The 18,748-nt window shown below is 38.5% G+C and overlaps 1 protein-coding gene across 3 annotated transcripts in view; it reads left to right on the top strand.

The window, feature by feature from the left end:
- The window catches only part of ITPR2 (inositol 1,4,5-trisphosphate receptor type 2), a 480,765-nt gene that overhangs the window by 324,061 nt on the left and 137,956 nt on the right, over nt 1-18,748 (top strand). For all 3 annotated transcript variants that reach the window (XM_058282925.2, XM_058282926.2, XM_058282929.2), the window contains exons 40-45: nt 5,765-5,948; nt 6,829-7,085; nt 10,239-10,439; nt 12,711-12,821; nt 16,995-17,090; nt 18,570-18,692. In XM_058282925.2, coding sequence (XP_058138908.1) covers nt 5,765-5,948; nt 6,829-7,085; nt 10,239-10,439; nt 12,711-12,821; nt 16,995-17,090; nt 18,570-18,692 — 972 coding nt within the window. The remainder of the gene's footprint in view (nt 1-5,764; nt 5,949-6,828; nt 7,086-10,238; nt 10,440-12,710; nt 12,822-16,994; nt 17,091-18,569; nt 18,693-18,748) is intronic.

The following is an 18,748-nucleotide window of genomic DNA, read 5'->3' as shown; positions in this document are numbered from 1 at the left end:
CCTTCAGATAAAAATAACACTGATGCCTCTGAAGATTAAATGTATTAATTAAACGAGACAATGCCCGTAAGCCCAGCAGTGCTTGGCATTGCAGCGGGCCTCATCAGCCTCCGCCCTGCTGCAGGCTGTGCGCTTTTCTTAGACATTTGGAACAATAACTCGTTACCCCAAATTTCACAATACCCCAATACTTCCAAGTATAATTCCATTATATTGAATAAAGAAGAATGTGCTTTAGTGAACGTGTTTGTGGGCGAGGAGAACTGTTTCCTTCCTCACTGAGCCTAGGCGGGTGAATTCAAAGCCCTCTTTCATCCAGTTCCTTCTCCACCACCACGAGCAGTTGGCTCACCTGTGGGCAGGGGACCAGAGCAGTCTTTCCAGGAGGCACTTTTCACTTTGAACCTCCTGCCAATGGCCTCTCAGTGCATCACACCCAAGCAGAAGCATTGCGTGAGCTGAGATCTGCAGCGGCGTCGCAGAGAGTCACCAGGGCCTGCTGTCCAGTGCCCTGTGTTTTCTAGGCGTGTTGAGTCTTGGTCAATGCCTAAAACTATATTTACAATGACTTGGAAGTCCCAGAATCCAGTTCCCTATTCCTGGCAAGAGAAGGCACATCTAATAACATTAAAAAAAAATAGCATATTTTCCTCTAATTAGCCATCAAATACACTGAGCAATGAGAATTTTACCACATGACATCCAATAGCAGGTAGCTTTAGGAATACAGAACTCACGAAGAGAATGGCACGGAGACCAAACAAACAAATTGAAAACAAACCCTGAAACAGTGATACTTCTTAGAAAATGTTCTTAGAAAATTCTCATGCTATCGAAGTTATAGCACAAATTCCCTGAGGGAAGTTGGCAAAAGGGTGGTGGAGGGATTTGAGTGGGTTTTCTTGGAAATAATCTTGTTCTCTTCAATGTTATTTAGTTGGGACTTTCCAAAGAAATTGTCTAGGCAACTACATAATGTTAGATATAGACTTATCCAGAGGATGGGAATGAAGGTTTTTTTTTTTTTTATTAAACTTTTCATTTTGAAACGGTTTCAAACTTACAGAGCAGTTGCAAAAATAATATAAAACCAATTTAGAGAACTCTAATATATCTCCTACCCAGATACCTGGATTTATCAATTTTTAACATTTTCCTGCAGTTGTTATACATGTTTCTTAAGAACAAGGATATTCACTTATATAGCCTCATTAAGTACAGTTGTCAAGTTCAAGAAATTTAACTTTGCTATAAAGCATGCAGTCTCTCTTCTGTTTTTTTCCTATGACCCCAATCATGTCCTTTCAGGCATTTCCCCCTCCATCATAGAGCCAGTGTGAAGGACTTTTTTCTTAGGAGAAGCAATCCTTGGGGTTACAGTGCTTGCTGTGCCCCTGTGCCCCTGATGATGGACCAGGTGGGCATTGTCTTTCACCCCTGTGCATGTTTGTGGATTCTAGTTGTTCCCTAGATCCCTTTGCAACCAAAACCCTGTTGGTCTCTGGCATTTGTTGCTGGTGACCTTTCCTTCCTTCTTGAAACCTTTTCTGCCTAGCTCCACTACCTTCTCTTTCCACCTCATCATTTCCTATTAGCTTCTTGTGAAGGCTCTTCTTTATCTACTTAACTCTTGAATCCTTATCCTCCCAAGGCTCTTTGGATTTTCTCTCTTTGTTCTGTTTGTTTTCCTGGCCTGATGGCATTCATTTACATGCTTTTAACTGCACGCTATGCTAATGATATCCCAAACAGAAGCCAAACAACTCACTAGCATTCTAGATCCTGCATCCAGTTGTCTTCTACAAATATTTGTTGGGATGTTTCACAAGTACCTTAAACTAAGTGTGTCTCAAAAGTGAATCCATTATTTCCTGTATACCCACCCTACTTTTGAATTGCCTCTCTCAAGGACTGGCACTCCATCTACCCCCTCCTTAACTGTCAGTCACCCTCATTCCCTCCCAAACATCTGGTGATGACCACCCTCTGTGATTCTGCCCTCTTAGCACCTCTCAGTTCCTGCTGCTCTAGCCCTCAGAAGATCCTCCTCCTCTTTCCTACGTAGTCTTACAGCTGGTATCCTGGCTCTGCTTTTGCCCTTTCTCCAAACCATTCTTGATGTTGCCTCCAAAGACGTCTCTCCAAAAAAAGCATGTTATTCCCCTGTTTAAAATCTTTCACCTGCCCTACAAAGCCAAACTCCCTTCCATACTCCTCCAGAAGATCTTTCATTATTTAATCCCTTCAAAATTTCCAACTTTCATTTTCTACTGTACCTTTCCCTTCCTTCCTTCCTCCTCCAGTTTTTGTGTGCCAGCTAAATACTCACCTCTTTGTTATTGTTTCTCAGGCTGCTTTCATCTCTTTGAGGATACAGCTCAATGACCGACCATTTTAAGCCATTTCTGACCCCGCATTCCAGTGATGAGAATGGGCCACTCTTTGCCTTGTCCCCGCCATCATCTGCAGACGTCTTTAACAGCGTCTCTGCCACTTCATTGTGGCTTTTCATTTTTGTGTCAGGATTTGCCCAGTAAATTGTGGATCCTTAAAAGGTTGAGACCCCACGTTATCTTTGTATCGTTTGTGCCTGTTGCCATGCCTGACCCAAATTAGGGGTTTGATAAATGTTCAGGAGTACAGTCTCTCGATGAATCAAATTCCATCTCATTCACAAAACCTTCTTTTTCTAGCCTTGGCTTTTGGCAACCACTCCCTCATCTCAACTCTCATAGGTGGCACTCATTTCTTTAATACTCACCCAGTGCTTTGCCTGTGCTACCTTGTTTTGTTATTTATTTGAATTACTACATTTAACCTCTCCAATTAAATGTCAACATCTGTACAGTAGGAGATCATGTTCTGTTTTATATCTACAGAGCTTTATAGCCATTCAACAAATTATTTGTTGATGAAAGAATATTAAGTTACTTTTGTATATGAAAACCTTCCTTTAAAATGGGTTATAACAATCTCATTTGCCAGTGTTCCCTATTCAGGTTTCCTGTTGATCTACATGCTTCTGTAACACAGCTGTCAGTTGTGGACTTCTGGCTCTAAGAGTTCTGGTTGAGGTTAGCACCAGTCTATTCCTTGCCCTTTGGCACGGGGTTGTGTTTGCACGGCCTCTTTAGCCACTAACATCTTATTTTCTCAGTTGATGGATTGTCTTGCCTCTCCTGTTTCTGTGGTACTGAGATACAAAATTCATTCCCTTGCTTAATTTCCATCCTCCTAACATAAGTCAGTGGATGTATTAAATGTTCTTTAATGTAGATTGGCTGTGGGAGGAGGGTGGAGGAAGTACCCATGTCACAATTTTAAATCAAACAACAGTAATAACTAATAAAAACAATACCTGTAATTAACACCACTGAATTATATATCTGAGAGTGGTTAACGGGGGAAATTTTAGGTTGTCTGTATGTTAAAGTACTAATAATACCTATTAACTGCCAGGCACTCACCTTAGCGCTTTAAGTTTATTACCTTGGCTAATCCTCACAGCAGCCTGTGAGTTAATTTATATTACCATACCATTTCAATGATGAAGAGCCTTAAATTCCTTTCCCAAGCTTACATAGGTAGAGGCAGAGCCAGGATTTGCACCCATGCCATCTGTCTCCAGAGTCTGCACTCTTCACCACAAGCATCTCCTTTGTAATGTGAGCTCCCTGCATCGTGCCCTCCTTCCATCTCTCCAGTTCCTCTCCCCACCTCCCTCCCCTTCTGTTTCTGTGCCCTCCTTCCTCTTGAGGCTGATTTCTTTCTCTGTCACACAGATCTGTTTCTCTATCATCCTGGGCTCTGTGGAAACCTTGGTGTTTCCCCTTATACTTTGTGCAACTTATGTATAGTAGATACTTCTAAACAAAAACCATACCTTTAGTGAGAGAAAGCCTTTCATTGCCTACTGTGATTGTGTATAAATATATATAACAGGCTTTTTTATCACTTCTAAAATCATGCCATTCAGCTTTGTAGAGCTCTGGATTTTAAAAGATGTATTCTATGTAAATAATTTGTTTTGAGCGTAACAGGTTACTTTCTAAATTTCGTCATTTATAATCAGAGAATCTACATGTGAATCCTAACTTCATAACTTACTAGTTATATATTGGGCAAGTCTCTTACTTTCAACTATACCTCATTTTATTCATCTATAAAGTAGAAATAAGAACATGCTGTATTCATCGCACAGTTGCACTGAATTTATCAAGGAGATAATGTATGTGAAATCATAATTTATAAAACTTTGTCTTCATTGGAACACCTTTCCACCTTCTAGCCTCTTTATATTGAAAATACTAGGGTTTAAGCATTAGCATAATTTGTGGGACTGTAGAGGTTTGTTAAGGCTGCGTCTGTCCTTTGAATTAACAGAACCATTTTACTCTAGTTGCTGTAGTTACTGTGACTTTTGGCCCGCTTCCTGGAGGGGTTGCAAGCCTTCTGCTTAAGAGCATCTGCTTGTAGGTATGAAGCAAGCTTCTAAGGTCCCCCAAACACTCTGTGTGTATACATCCCTGTTCCTGAAGTTTCAGGGCAAGCAGCCCTTTCAAGACCCGCTGCCGCGAGAGTCTCCCCTCCACGTCCCGGGCCCTGTGGGTCTTGGCTTCAGGCCTTCCTTCAGAACAGCAGGTCTGCAGGAGCCAGACTCCCCTAGCTGCACTGTTTGTACTTTTAAAATCCTGGGTTGTGGCCAGTTCTACCTGATCTGGAAATCATTAGATTTCTGTATGCTTTCCTCGTATTGTCTCTCATCAGGGTTATAGAACTCTCTTTCAGTCACTGCAGTTTCCTGGATTATTGTCTTTATTGATTTTTTTACTGTACTTCTCTTATTTGTGTTGTGCCTATCCCACAGTTTTTAGTATTAATAACTTGTAATTTTTCCATTCCCTTGGAATTCTGTCTTCCCTAGATTTCCTAGCTCTGCCTCTCCACCTGGGTGGAGGTAAGGCACTGAGCAGAGCAAAATTAGGGAAAGTATTCTCAAGGTTCAGTATTTCCGTACTTTCACAACTCACTAAGGTCTGTGTATCATACTTCTGGTATCTAATCCTTGTCTACATCATTATTCAATATAAAGCAGAATCCATTTTAAGTGGGCTTGTCCTAGCTCCCACGCAAAGGGATGTAGCTAATGCAGCACCAGAAGAACTCAGTACCCATTTATCAGTGGAGTCCCATGAGTGAGGATGCCATGGCAACACATTCTAACCTACAGTGTCCTATAATTAGATAAAGAGAAAAATAAATCTTTGGAACTCTGCATAAGCTCATGATTATTAGATTAGTGCTGTTTTCACTCTCGATTATAAATTTATGTAGGCAGGGGTTATAACTGCTTCCCTTTTGGTTCTATGTGTAGTGCTAGCATAGGGCCTGGCACATAGTAGCCACTCAATAAGTATGCCTTGAATCAAAACGTGACTTTAAAATAATATAAAAATAAAATAACTCTTGCATACAACTTCTACAGTGCCCTTGTAAATCTTTTAAATATATACTCACTAAGGGTGAATTAAATAGCATTTGAAAATATGCTGGTTTTTGATGGAAAGTACTAAGCAAATTCAAGCTATTATAAGTATACATTAAATAGTGAAAGAGACTGGCAAAAATCTGTCAATTTATGAAATAATAATGGATGATACCATAAATGTATGCTTTTATCTATAGTGCTTTTGTTTATTTCAAGCATAAAAACACCATCTTTCTCCCCATGGGTATTAATTTATTAAAATATGTTTTCCTGCAGTATTCTTTCTACCAGCAGTTGCATGAACAAAAAAAGTCAGAAAAGTTCTTCAAAGTTCTGTATGATCGAATGAAAGCTGCTCAGAAAGAGATAAGATCCACAGTGACAGTTAACACCATAGACCTGGGGAGCAAGAAGAGAGACGATGACAACGAGTCGATGACATCTGGCCCACGGATGAGAGGTAAAGAGTGGAGTATGGGGGAGAAGAGTGTGAGAGAAAAGTTTAGATCTCCTTCCTCTTGGTCTAATTAGTTCAACTATGGCTCAAAGTCGGGAGCCCTGTCTTTAAGTTATTATGGTCATGAAATTGACCCTGAAACAGCTCTGCAGAGCCGAACTTGAACAAGACAGATCAATGGAAAGTGACCAGTGACGTGAGAGTTGTGATATACATGGTAAAGGTATATATGAACTCTCAAATATGTATCAGAAAGACATGAACCCTTCTAAAATTGGCTAAAAATTAAGATCTGGTTTTTTTTTTTTTAAAGATTTATTTATTTATCCTCCCTCCATTGTCTGCTCTCTCTATCCATTCGCTGTGTGTTCTTCTGTGACCGCTTGTACTCTCATTAGGCAGCTCTGGGAACTGATCCTGGGACCTTCCAGAGTGGGAGAGAGGTGACCGTTCTCTTGCACCACCTCAGCTCCCTGGTCTGCTGTATCTCCCATTACCTCTCCTATGTCTCTTTTTGTTGCATCATCTGGCTGTACCAGCTCTCCGTGTGGGTGAGCACTCCTGCGCGGGGCAGCACTCTGCATGGGCCAGCTTGCCACACAGGCCAGCTCGCCTTCACCAGGAGACCCTGGGCATCGAACCCTGGACCTCCTCTGTGGTAGATGGGAGCCCACCTGCTTGAGCCACATTCGCTTCCCTAAGATATGTGTTTGATGTCCCATTGAAAATTTAACTTTTTGGTTGCTACCACAGATCTTTTGGGAATATTGCTAGACTTCTTGTCATGAATTTTAATTCAGTTGCTACAGAATTAAGGTACCTGGTTGTCTTTTTTTTAATTAGCAAGAAAACCAGAAATTTAAGAGTATGGCTTTATTTTCAGTAAGAGATTCCTCATTACATTTAAAAGAGGGAATGAAAGGACAATTAACAGAAGCTTCTTCGGCAACATCCAAAGCATACTGTATGTATCGAAGAGAAATGGATCCGGAAATAGACATGATGTGCACAGGGACAGAGGCCGGAAGTGCGGAGGAGAGGTCTGTGGAGGACATGACCATGAGCCCCACCATCGCCATCATGCAGCCCATCCTGCGGTTTCTCCAGCTGCTGTGCGAGAACCATAACCGGGAGCTGCAGGTGGGTGCTCTGCTCTGCCCCCTCCGCCAGCGAGGGTGCTAGGTCAGCACGGGAGGTGAGGCTGCAGCCCGTGGTTACAGGCAGTTCAAGTCAGATAGAACCAACGAATGGTTTTGGAGAGAGACTCCAGAAACCAATGCAGCTCTTCTAAAATGGGGGAAAACTTCTGCATCTAGGTCAAGAGAAATGAGCGTAAATTTCCTTCCTGCATGAGAAAATCATGATTCTACAGTATTGCTTTGTGTATCCTCTGATCAGATCTTTCAAGCCTCGCCCAGAATCCTAGCCTCATGCTGGTAGTCTAGTATTTGTGGAGTAATCAGGTCATTTTTACCTCAGACTGTATCTTTGATGGCTTTAGAGACTCTAAGGGCTTTCATCATTTTCACCACAGTTCATATTTCTTTCTATTTTATTTTATTTTATTTTATTTTATTTTATTTTTTTGTCTTAATTTTTTTAAATGTTACATTCAAAAAACATGAGGTCCCATATACCCCCCACCCCCCTCACCCACTCTTCCCCCAATAACAACAACCTCCTCCATCATCATGAGACATTCATTGCATTTGGTGAATACATCTCTGAGCACTGCTGCACCTCATGGTAAATGGTCCACATCATAGCACTCACTCTCCCACAGTCCACCCAGTGGGCCATGGGAGGACATACAATGTCCAGTAACTGTCCCTGCAGCACCACCCAGGACAACTCCAAGTCCCGAAAACGCCTCCACATCACATCTCTTCCTCCCTCTCCCATATTTCTTGAGTTAGGATACCAAGGGTGTTTGTGTGTCTTCATTAGGAAGAGTTACTCTAGAAGAGGATTTCCCATAGCAGGAAGTTGTAGCCTTTGGAAATGAATCTAGTCCTGGTCTTACATCTTGGCTACATTTTCCTTTGTCAAAGAGATGCACTGAGGGGTACCTAGGAATTCTGGCTTTATTCTGCATTATTTGGACACACTGATTATGTCACCATGGCCAACCCACATGAAAGGCGAATAGTTGAGTGGCCTATTTGAAGGTGACTGTTCCCCTCAAGGGGGTCCAGTCAGCAGAGCATCCTCAGAGAAGACACGTCTTCCGTCTTGCCAAGTCATTCATACTTCTGGTGGCATTGTTGGCCAAATATTGACTTAGGGCTGAAGTCGCTGGCATGTCGTAGCAAACCCTGGCACCTGCGCCACTGCCTCCTACCCCCGATTTTCACAAACTGCAGAGCCCATATGCAGCCAGTACTGGAGGGACTGAAGAGTTTGAGGCTGTGTTCTCGGCTGCAGCTCTAGGGTGTGGGTGGTCTGCACTGGTAAGAGATTACAGTGGACTAAATACCTTCCAAGGAGACTAAAGAATGTAAGATGCTGTGGCTCTTGTGGATCATCCCACCACAACTTGGAAAGGGCCGGCGCAGAGTGGTCAGCAGGCAAAGGCCAGAAACATGGCTTCAGAGGGGCGAGACTGGACATGCCCCTCGGTGCTAGTCCTAGCCCATCTAGGTCTGTCAAGGTAAAAACGTTACATACATTAATATTCCCTGGGCAAACATTTTAGTAGGAGTGTGGGCTCAAACAGTGTAGCAACCACTGCTTATAAAATAGTTTTTTTCCATTAGAAAACATGGTAAAGCTAAATTCAAATTAATGATACATTAAAATAATAATCCACAAAATTAATGAACTAAATTTTTACAGTTTCCCTCCATGCATATCCTTTCCCCAGGCGTATATCCCAAAGGAAATGGCTGTTAACTGTTTGTGTTTCCTTCTAGGAATTTTTATTACATATAAGCATATAAGTCTGTGCATATAAACCTTTACATTAAAAAAAATACCTTTAGGATTATACTATATATAGTGTTCTTCAACTTTTTTCATTTAATAATCTTGTTACTATACTATATATACTATAAAATGTTATTACTAAATTATATATTATTAGATTATGTTTATAGCAGTACTTGTTGAAGTGCCTCATATTCATAGCTTCACAATATTCCAGTGTTTGTAATTATTTATTTGACCAATCATGTTGTGACTTATATGACATGGTGTCCAGTGTTTGCTGTAGAAGCAGTGTGCAGGGAACCTCTGTGTGCATGTATACATTCTTCTAGAATAACTTTCTACACGTGGAGTTGAATATTAGCAGAACTTTTCCTTAATTTTTTTTTCAACTTTATTTTTAAAGAAGTTTTAGGTTTACATTTCCCATCCTAAAAATTGAAGAGTGTTTGCAGCTGCAGACAGGATAATCCCTTCCATCTGCCCCGTGCTATGTGGGTCCCCTTCTCAGCCTAGGGCTGTTGGAGCAGATGTTGTCCTGGGTCCCTTGGGATTGGGGGAAGGAACAGTCATGGGGGGCACGGCGTGTGGCTGAGGACCAAAGTAGATTAGTTGTTACAGTGGATGTTACCTTGTGTTGGCAGAAGAACTTGTAATATTGATATAAAGATAGAGGTTGCCAGGGGTTCAGAAGGGAGGGAGGAAATGAATGAGTGGGACAGGGCATATGGGGACGGTGGGATTATTCTGTATAATACTGTAATGATGGACACACGATATTTCATGTTTGTCAAGGCCTGAGGAACTGTACAGCACAAAGTTTAAACCATCATGTAAACTATAGATTTGGATTAGTAGCAGTGCCTCAGTATTGGTTCATCAGCTGTAGCAGAAAATTTCAATAGATGCTTCCAAGTTGCCCTCCAAATTTGTTGTATCATTTACAATGAACAGTGAAGGTCACTGTTTATAAGGAGCTATTTACCTGAAAATTTTCTTCTTTCCTAATGGATCTTCTAATTTCCTTTTTCTTCCTCTTTGTCCTACTGTCTACTATTTTTGCCCTCTCCATATAGTTTTTAGATAAAGATACTGAGAAATGTTTGTTATGAACTATACTGATAAATAGAGATGCTTGAAGGAAAACTTTTTTTCTTAAACCTAGGAGAAATTTAATAAATGTGAACACTTTCTTATAAGGAACAATTCCATTCAGCACTGCCACGGGGATGTTTTTGAGTTAGAAAAGTACATGTAGTAGAGAAAACTGAAAATGATTACTGCAACAGTGGTGGGATTTTTTGTTTTGTTTTGTTTTACCCTTTGGTCAAAAAGAAAATCTTCGGGTATATTTTCTTTTGCCTTCAGAACTTCTTGAGGAGTCAAAACAACAAAGCAAATTACAACCTTGTCTGTGAGACCCTCCAGTTTTTGGACTGCATTTGTGGAAGTACGACTGGCGGTCTGGGCCTGTTAGGGCTCTATATCAATGAGAAGAACGTCGCTCTGGTCAACCAGACCCTGGAGAGCTTGACTGAATACTGCCAGGGCCCATGCCATGAAAATCAGGTAACCATGAAACCAGTGAAAGGATCCATGACCTACTCGAAGGGGATCAAGTTGGTGAAAAGTCAACCTTTGTGTACACGCAAAAGATCTTTCTCTGGCTTTGCCAGATATTGTTACTTTCTTAACAAAACATTCATAAAATGAATTATAGACTAGGGAATTCTGTGCCATGTTTTTATTTAATTTCACCTTAAAAGAAAACTCCCATGAAAATGTTCGTGGGATAAAACTCAGACATACTGAAAAGGGTAAAACATGTTCTTCACCACTGCTCAGCTTTCATCTGAAGCTTCTCTTTCCAGGGTTGGTGGAGTAAACTCCCTTTGACCCCACTGCAGTGTGTGGGGGGTGAACTTATTAAGTAGGTATTATTGCTCCCATTTTCTGATGAATATGCTCAGGCTTAGAGATTAAGTGCCTTTCCTGGTGTCTCAGTAAAAAAAAATCAGGAAGTTGTGGAGCCATCTGTATACCTCAAGTCTTCTGATTCCGAATCTAATAAGTAAAGTACTCTTTTGTCTCCATCACATTTTCTATGACAAAACTCAGCTCTCTCTTCCAGAATGTTCATCTCTGGTTCCATTTCAGTAGATGTCAAGGAAACATTGTGAGAGTAGAGGACACTTGGGGTGGCAAAGGGCAGGGAGAGTCACCCTGAGCTTATAACTGACTGTCCCCAGCAAATGATAAGGATCTACACTCACAAGCACAGACCTGTCCATGGAAGAAAACATTTCAGAGCACAAACATTTCTGGATTTAAATTTTTTTTAAAAAGCCATTGAGAATAAACATCAATGTTTGGCATAAAAAATAAATAAGAAAAATGAGTTTGCTTTTCTTTTGCAAATATAGTACAAGTTTATATACACACGTATATATGTGACACACTGAAAGAGTGGGGATTTTGTCTCCTATTTCTCTGGGTTATATTTTAGTCTCCTAGTGCAATGATACAAGAAAACGTAAATGCTGATTTAAAGTTAAGGGAAAATATATAGAATCATAGATTTGGTTTCATTTTTGATAAAGCTATGCATACATAGAATTGAAAAGCATTTCTATCATAGACTCTTTCCCTATCCATGGAAAACCTATAAGCACGTTACCCCTCTAGGTTTCCCACATTTGGTCTTAGAAGAAAGTGAAATCGAATTTTGTAAGTTACTTACCAAAACAAATGTAGCCCCAAGGGTTAAAACTAATAATAAAACATAAAACACATATATAGTTTTCCATTTTCTAAAAATGTGTGGAAGAAAAGATAGTTATTAGCAAATTCCAGAGATGATCTGCAAATAGATTCCCTCTAAGTTTGTCAAAAATTTTAATGAGCACAAGAACCACAGGACACGTAGAAGATGGATGGAAAATACCTGTCCTCTGTGTTCGAGAGTAAAATTGTCCTGGTAAGAAGAAACGAGGCCATTCTGTAGAAGCAGTCATTGCAGGTTGCCTTGAATTTTCTTTCACATTGAACTCACCAGGGTTTCTATTTTTCAAAGTCCTTGACACGAAGTGCTGCATTGTAACAACTAGTTCCACCATTTCCAGCCTACATACCACTGATTTTCAAGGTCTGTAAGATAGCCTTTGAACAGTAGAGCTTACCGGTCAAAATATGGATATTTATCTCTGAGGATGCTTTCTACACTTTCTCCTAGTCAAGATCTGTCAGTCGTCTGAGGTTTAGAAATCTGACCTTTCCCTACAACCACAGCTGACAAGGTGTCCCAAACACCCGAGGCTTCCAGTTCCCCTGCCTTTCCTGCCACCCAGTGCATCCAGCGGCCTCACTTGTTACCATTTAGGACTATGCAGCAAACTGAATGCTACCTCAGTACTAAGAGGGCTATTTACAAGCCTTGGGTGTAAGGGCACACTGCTCTTGAGTGGTAGTATTCTCTTACCCATAAGAGTTCAGATCTTAAAGTTTAAGAGACTCCTCTGCTGGTGCACACATTAAAATTTACTGACTGAAAGAATATTTAACTTAACCAGCATTCTTTGAAATTCTGTAATTTCTAGAACAGTCCATCTTAAAAGATACCTGCATCACAGTTTCACTCGGTGCTCTGCACTCAATGCCACTTAATCAATTTTAATCAATTAACAGGCAGACTCAACTGAAAAGAACAAGTTAAATTCCCAAGGTTAAATCTTAATTATGTTTTAAAGATCAGAAAGCTAAGGTGATTCTGTTATTTTATGTCAAATACTTCTAGTGCAATGTTGTAAATTGATAGTTATTTTGTAAAATTTTCTTTTCTAGACTTGTATTGCTACTCATGAATCTAATGGGATTGATATCATCATTGCTTTGATTCTAAATGACATAAACCCTCTTGGTAAATACCGAATGGACCTGGTGCTCCAACTAAAGGTAGAGTAAATCCACAATCCAGTGACAAGAAGTTACATTGTCTATATAAACCTCCCATTCACAGTTGACTCTAACTCTGCAATTAGCTCTTGTAAAAAGTGAGATATTACCATATTTCAACTAATAAATTGACAGGAAGGGAAAGTGAAGGAACAATACTGACTAAATTGCTGGTAAAATGTCAAATAAGCTTTGAGGTGATGTTTGATTGGGGAATACTTTATTGGAAGTTCTTTCAGACAGCCACTTTATGTTTCACACTTTTTTTTTTTAAGATTTATTTTTTATTTATCTCTTGCCCCTTCTGGCCCCCCCCCCCCCCCAGGTTGTCTGCTCTCTGTGTCCATTCACTGTGTGTTCTGTGTCCACTTGTATTCTTGTCAGCAGCACTTGGAATCTGTATCTCTTTTTGTTGCATCATCTTGCTGTGTCAGCTCTCCATGTATGCAGCGCCACTTCTGGGCAGGCTGCACTTTTTTGTGCTGGGTGCCTCTCCTTATGGGGCGCACTCCTTGTGCGTGGGGCTCCCCTATGCGGGAACACCCCTGCGTGGCACGGCACTCCTTGCGCACATCAGCACTGCGCGTGGACCAGCTCATCACTAGGATCAAGGAGGCCCGGGATTTGAACCTTGGACCTCCCATGTGGTAGGTGGACGCCCTAGCCATTGGGCCAAATCTGCTTCCCTCACACTATTTTTATTTTATATTTTTCATTATATAGAAAAGCAAAATGTGCCGAACATTTAATTTTCTTGACTACAGAATTCTACCTAGCAAGACAATTAATTAGACCGTGTGAAATGTGAAATGCTGTAGTTTAGTTTTATGACCCTTTTTAAAAGTTGTTCTCTTTTACATTAGAATCTTATTTTCTCCAAAATATTATAAGCTTTTTTCACACTCCCTTTGAGAAGTTCCTTTTAACTTGAGCCTTGCACACACTTCCTAGCAGTTCCATTTATCAGAGTTCAGGAGCCCAGTGGTATTTTTTAAAGAATATCTTCAACTTCTTATAGAAATGGAAATAGATAAAGGAATATACACTAGAAACTTCATAATTCCAAGTGCTCAGGCATGATATTTAATTGATGTGGGTTATTAAAGACTATATTATTGAATTTAATTACCAAGAGGTAAAGAACATATCACTGGTTAAATATCTGGTTAAATTATCTGTAAAGACTGGCCTATCCTGTAGCATAGAGAATATAATTCAGTTTAGCTCTATGGATAAATTTATGACCAAGAAGAATAAGGAAGATGTATTAGAATTCTGTTTCTAGAAATAGATTTAGATATATAATGCACTGTGCATATGCTCTATCTACTCTTATGTGAATAGTGTTCTAATGGCTGTTAGTAAGTAAATGTTTCTTTTAGTAGGAGAGATGACTTGTACTTTTCCACTTTTTCTTTTGCAGCATGTTTAAGCCTGGATCATTAATTCATACGTTAGAATGAAGATGATTCTTACATAGTGTGAGCTTGTGCCTTCTGCTTCAGTAGCATCATAGTTCAGTTAGTGAAACTAGCCTAGGCCTACATGAGAGCATAATGTGGATTACCAGCAGAATTTTTGTATATATCTAATCTTAAAATCATCTTTAAACATAATTTATAAAGAAATAATATTTAGAAGCCCTGGTCTTTAGATTTGTTAGTTTAAAGACTATGCCTTTAAATATCATTTTTAATCAGTGTAATTTAATGGGGGAAATACTGAATAATCACCAATTTAAAATAAAGTGTAGGCACATGTAGTATTTGTAAATCTCAACCTATATAAAAATATTAAATGATGGAATACTACTTTTACAATTCAGAGACACCCTTAGGTATTCAAATGGAATGTTTTTTTAAAGAATCATTTAAAATTTTGTTTTAAGAAGCACAATTTATGTATACCTTTTTCAAACATGAGAGTTAGATAAATCAAGGTATACCTAAACTCCCAAATGCATGCTTTTTCACTTGATAAAAAGTACAGTTTTCTGCTTAATGAAATGAGTGTACTTTTCTAGACAATCTATGAGGTTATGAACATATTGGCCAGTATGTGAACAATCTTTGCAAAACAGAGCCATATATTTTAGAAAATTTGGGCAGCTTCCATAGTTGGGGTCCTTTGAATTATACAGTCTCTGTAACGTTATAAAGATGCCATATGTTAAAGCAATTAGACTTTCTTTCATATCATTCACTCCTGAATTTAATTGCTTAGTCACTCATAATTTTAAATACTTAACTCTGTGTGCTCAGAGTATAAGATTTTTTGGTTATTTCTTGCCCTTTACCTTTTATTTTCATTTTATAACTGATTTGTGAATATGAAGTGGTGAATTTATAAATAGGTGAGTTTTTGTTGTTATTCTTTTTAAAGAATCTGGCTTCCTTTGGATGAAAATCCCATGTTATCACTGATATCTCCTTCTTAGTAAATGTAGGCTCTTGTACTTTCAAATTGATTCAGATTTCAGCAGGTCATTTATGAGATTTCTTTTCTTGCCACATAGTATAAGAAGAAAATTGGCTAGGAAAAAAATACCATATTGCCATATTGCATTCTGAAATTGAATCTATTTTTAAGCTATTATGTATTGAGCCCGATGAGTGTGGTTCTTTAGAGAATACTGTAAGTGTGATCAGGTCATGGCTTTAATCAGTCGATCAGTTCAGAGAGCTCTAAGTATTTGAACTCTCCACTAAATCTGGAACCAGATTATAAAAGTAGATTTTAGGTATGGTACAAACCTGTAAAAACTAAAAACAGAAGAGAAATAAACAGGATTTGAACTCTCCACTAATTCTGGAACCAGATTATAAATGTAGATTTTAGGTTTGGTACAAACCTGTAAAAACTAAAAACAGAAGAGAAATAAACAATCCTCCACCACTCAACACACACACACACACACACACAACTAAACTAAAATCTTTTAATGATGGATCAGTGACATTGATATCGTCATCGTCCGCTCTTATCGTTGTTAAGAACTACTTCTTCAAAGATTCTCTTCAAGTTGAACCTCTGAAATTAAAAAAAAAAATCAGATACAATTTGGTTTTAAAACTACTCACTAGAATTAATTTGTACAACTTTTGACAGTTTGTATGGTAAATGTCTGCATAGACAAACAACTGATTTATTTTTCACCCTGTGACGTGTTAGCCTTGAGTTGATCAGAAGCATCTTACAGCCATTTTGAGTCCACTTCTTTTGTGATCCTGTCAAGGATTGTGTATAGAAATGGAGATTTCTACTTAAATGAATATTACAAAAATGCCATAGGAATATCATCTTCTGGGTATTTTTTATCATCTTGCAATTCTACAGCAGCATTATTGGAAACATGCTGTCAAGAAAAATCTTTCAAGATGTTTAGGATATTATGCTTTGTGTGGCAAGGCTTTTTGTAATTTGCTGGTGCACTTTTAGATTATAAATTGACTGCATCAGAAACGTTTTGGATATCTGTAGGTAAAAATGTTTGAGACAATATATTTATAAACCAAATTAGAACACATCAAAGGCAATATCAGCTTCTTTGATTTTATATTAAACAAAAATTGTAAATATATTTATATACTACCATATATTGAGACTAATAAGCAATTATCAGTGAACTTTGTTTATCTCTAACTCATATATTTAAATTTTATAGATTAATTCTCATGAATTATTGCTCAAATTTATTTGAGTTTTAATTTGTTAATATGTATCAATGTTTCATGTTAAAACCAATTGTGCCAAATTCTTTAAATTATAGAATGTGCTATTTTTGTAATATATGTTATTGAGCCTGGTTCATCTTACTGTGTTGTTAAAATGTCACCATAGAACTGCCTGTGTAGGACATAGTGATGGGAAATAGGATTATATTTTGATGCATTTTGTAGAAAGTAAATTTTGTGTTTAAATTACCTTTCCACCATCATTTAAAATATTCCTTGTAATGTATCTCACGTAATTCTTTAGTTTTATTTTGTGCTGATAATAAAATAAAACATTCTTTTAAAAAATGTTAATAAGAGAAAAGAAATGAGCAGTTTACAATTCTCTCTGATTGAAAAAAAAAAAAAGGTCCTGGTAATCTCAATTAGGACAAATGCAGGAAATCGTTAATCCATGAAATAGGCTTTGTATTTACATTAATTCAATCTGTGTCTTTAGAACAACGCCTCCAAACTTTTGCTGGCCATTATGGAAAGCAGACATGACAGTGAGAATGCAGAAAGAATTCTTTTTAACATGAGGCCCAGGGAACTGGTAAGAAAACTTTGATAATGTGTTAATAAGGTATAGCCTGAAAGGGGTGAATTTATAGAATGCACTTTAAGAAAAAATTCTTTTGACTTCCACTTCTTTATCAAGGTGTAATGGCACATCATGGCCCAACATTATGACTACTTCAATGGCCCTATAACGGCAAGACCCTGTTTAATTGAATCTTTAATGATTCATTAGTTTTATCTATGCCAAGCACTTTCCTAACCAAGTTGTCATACTCTACTAATTTAATGGTAAATGCTTTTGCCAGAAAGACAAGCTTGCTTTAGTATAATAATAGGTGTTTAAAAAATGTTTGCACCCTTAAAAAATTAGTTTTAACTTTCCTTCTGGATAATAAAAATACAATGTATATGTTATTGTAGTTGTTCTTGTCAATGAAATGTTGTACAGTACTTGGCCTAAAGAAAATTGTGCAGAGACTTGGTAGAGATTCCACAGAGAACGCTAGTATGTCTTTCTACTCTAGAAGTTAGGTTTTCCTCCTCACTTATGTCATACAAAATATGAAGTGATGGAGGCATGCTTGGACTTTTAAAAGCATGGGAAATAGGCTCAAGCCATGTAGTCTAGTGACCCAGTGACCAAATTCTATTCAAATAAGGACAGACATTATGGGTGCTGGAACGAAATCCTATGGAAGGTTGGCACCACCGTCTTTTGCTCTCTTCTTAGTGAATAACAGAGCAGAATAAAGCAGATTAAAAGATAGATAAGATGCAGTTTGATTTATCATACACTTAATGAGAGCCTGGTATCTGCAAAGCAGTAGACTTAGAGGAACAAGACGTTCCCTATCCTTATGGTTGAGTGGGGCAAGGCGTTGGACACTTAGTCAACTGATGAGCCATCAGCCCTGTATGATAGCTCTTTGAAAATGCTGTATCCTTTGCTTCCAACATCTTTGTACCATCATCCACTTCTTCCTTGAAGCCTAGCCTCAGTCTGTTGCCTAAGTGAGGTCCCCTTGTTCCATGAATCTCAGCACTGTACACTTAGCACTGCTGCCATGCTGACCACACTCTGGTGTATGCCTCTTTACTTACTCTCTCTCCCACTGTACAGTAAGTTTTTTGAGGGCAGATGCTGTGCAGCATTCAGGTTTGGATCCTCGGTGTCTAGTTCAATGTCTTGCACAGTATATACCTGTTACTGGGTGCTTTAGAAATAATGGATGCTTATCAGGCTTCCAGATTCTCCTAATTTGTGTATTGGGGAACTTCAACAGTATCACCATTCAAAAATGGAAGCAAAAATTTCAAAGGAAAATACTTGTTATAGGAAAATACTTGTTGATTTAAATTAAAATGAGCCATTTACTTTAGAATCTCTTTTTCTTTCCTAGTCTCAGGAAGCTTTCCAGTTTTTAATTATGCTTCATGAATCACGTAAAATGTATCTTACTTTGTAGAATTTCAAGCTTCTTTGTTCCTAATTTTTGTTTGTTTGTTTATTCAGGTAGATGTGATGAAAAATGCCTATAACCAAGGATTAGAATGTGATCATGGAGATGAGGAAGGCGGAGATGATGGCGTTTCCCCAAAAGACGTTGGACACAACATCTATATTCTGGCCCATCAGGTGTCACACTTTATTCCTTTTTATTATTTTGTTAATCCTGTCAATCATGTTTTGGG

Source organism: Dasypus novemcinctus, chromosome 20, assembly GCF_030445035.2.
Source record: "Dasypus novemcinctus isolate mDasNov1 chromosome 20, mDasNov1.1.hap2, whole genome shotgun sequence".
Classification (NCBI taxonomy): domain Eukaryota; kingdom Metazoa; phylum Chordata; class Mammalia; order Cingulata; family Dasypodidae; genus Dasypus; species Dasypus novemcinctus.
Note: the sequence above shows the minus strand (reverse complement) of the source record. Positions and strands in the feature narration are given on the sequence as shown.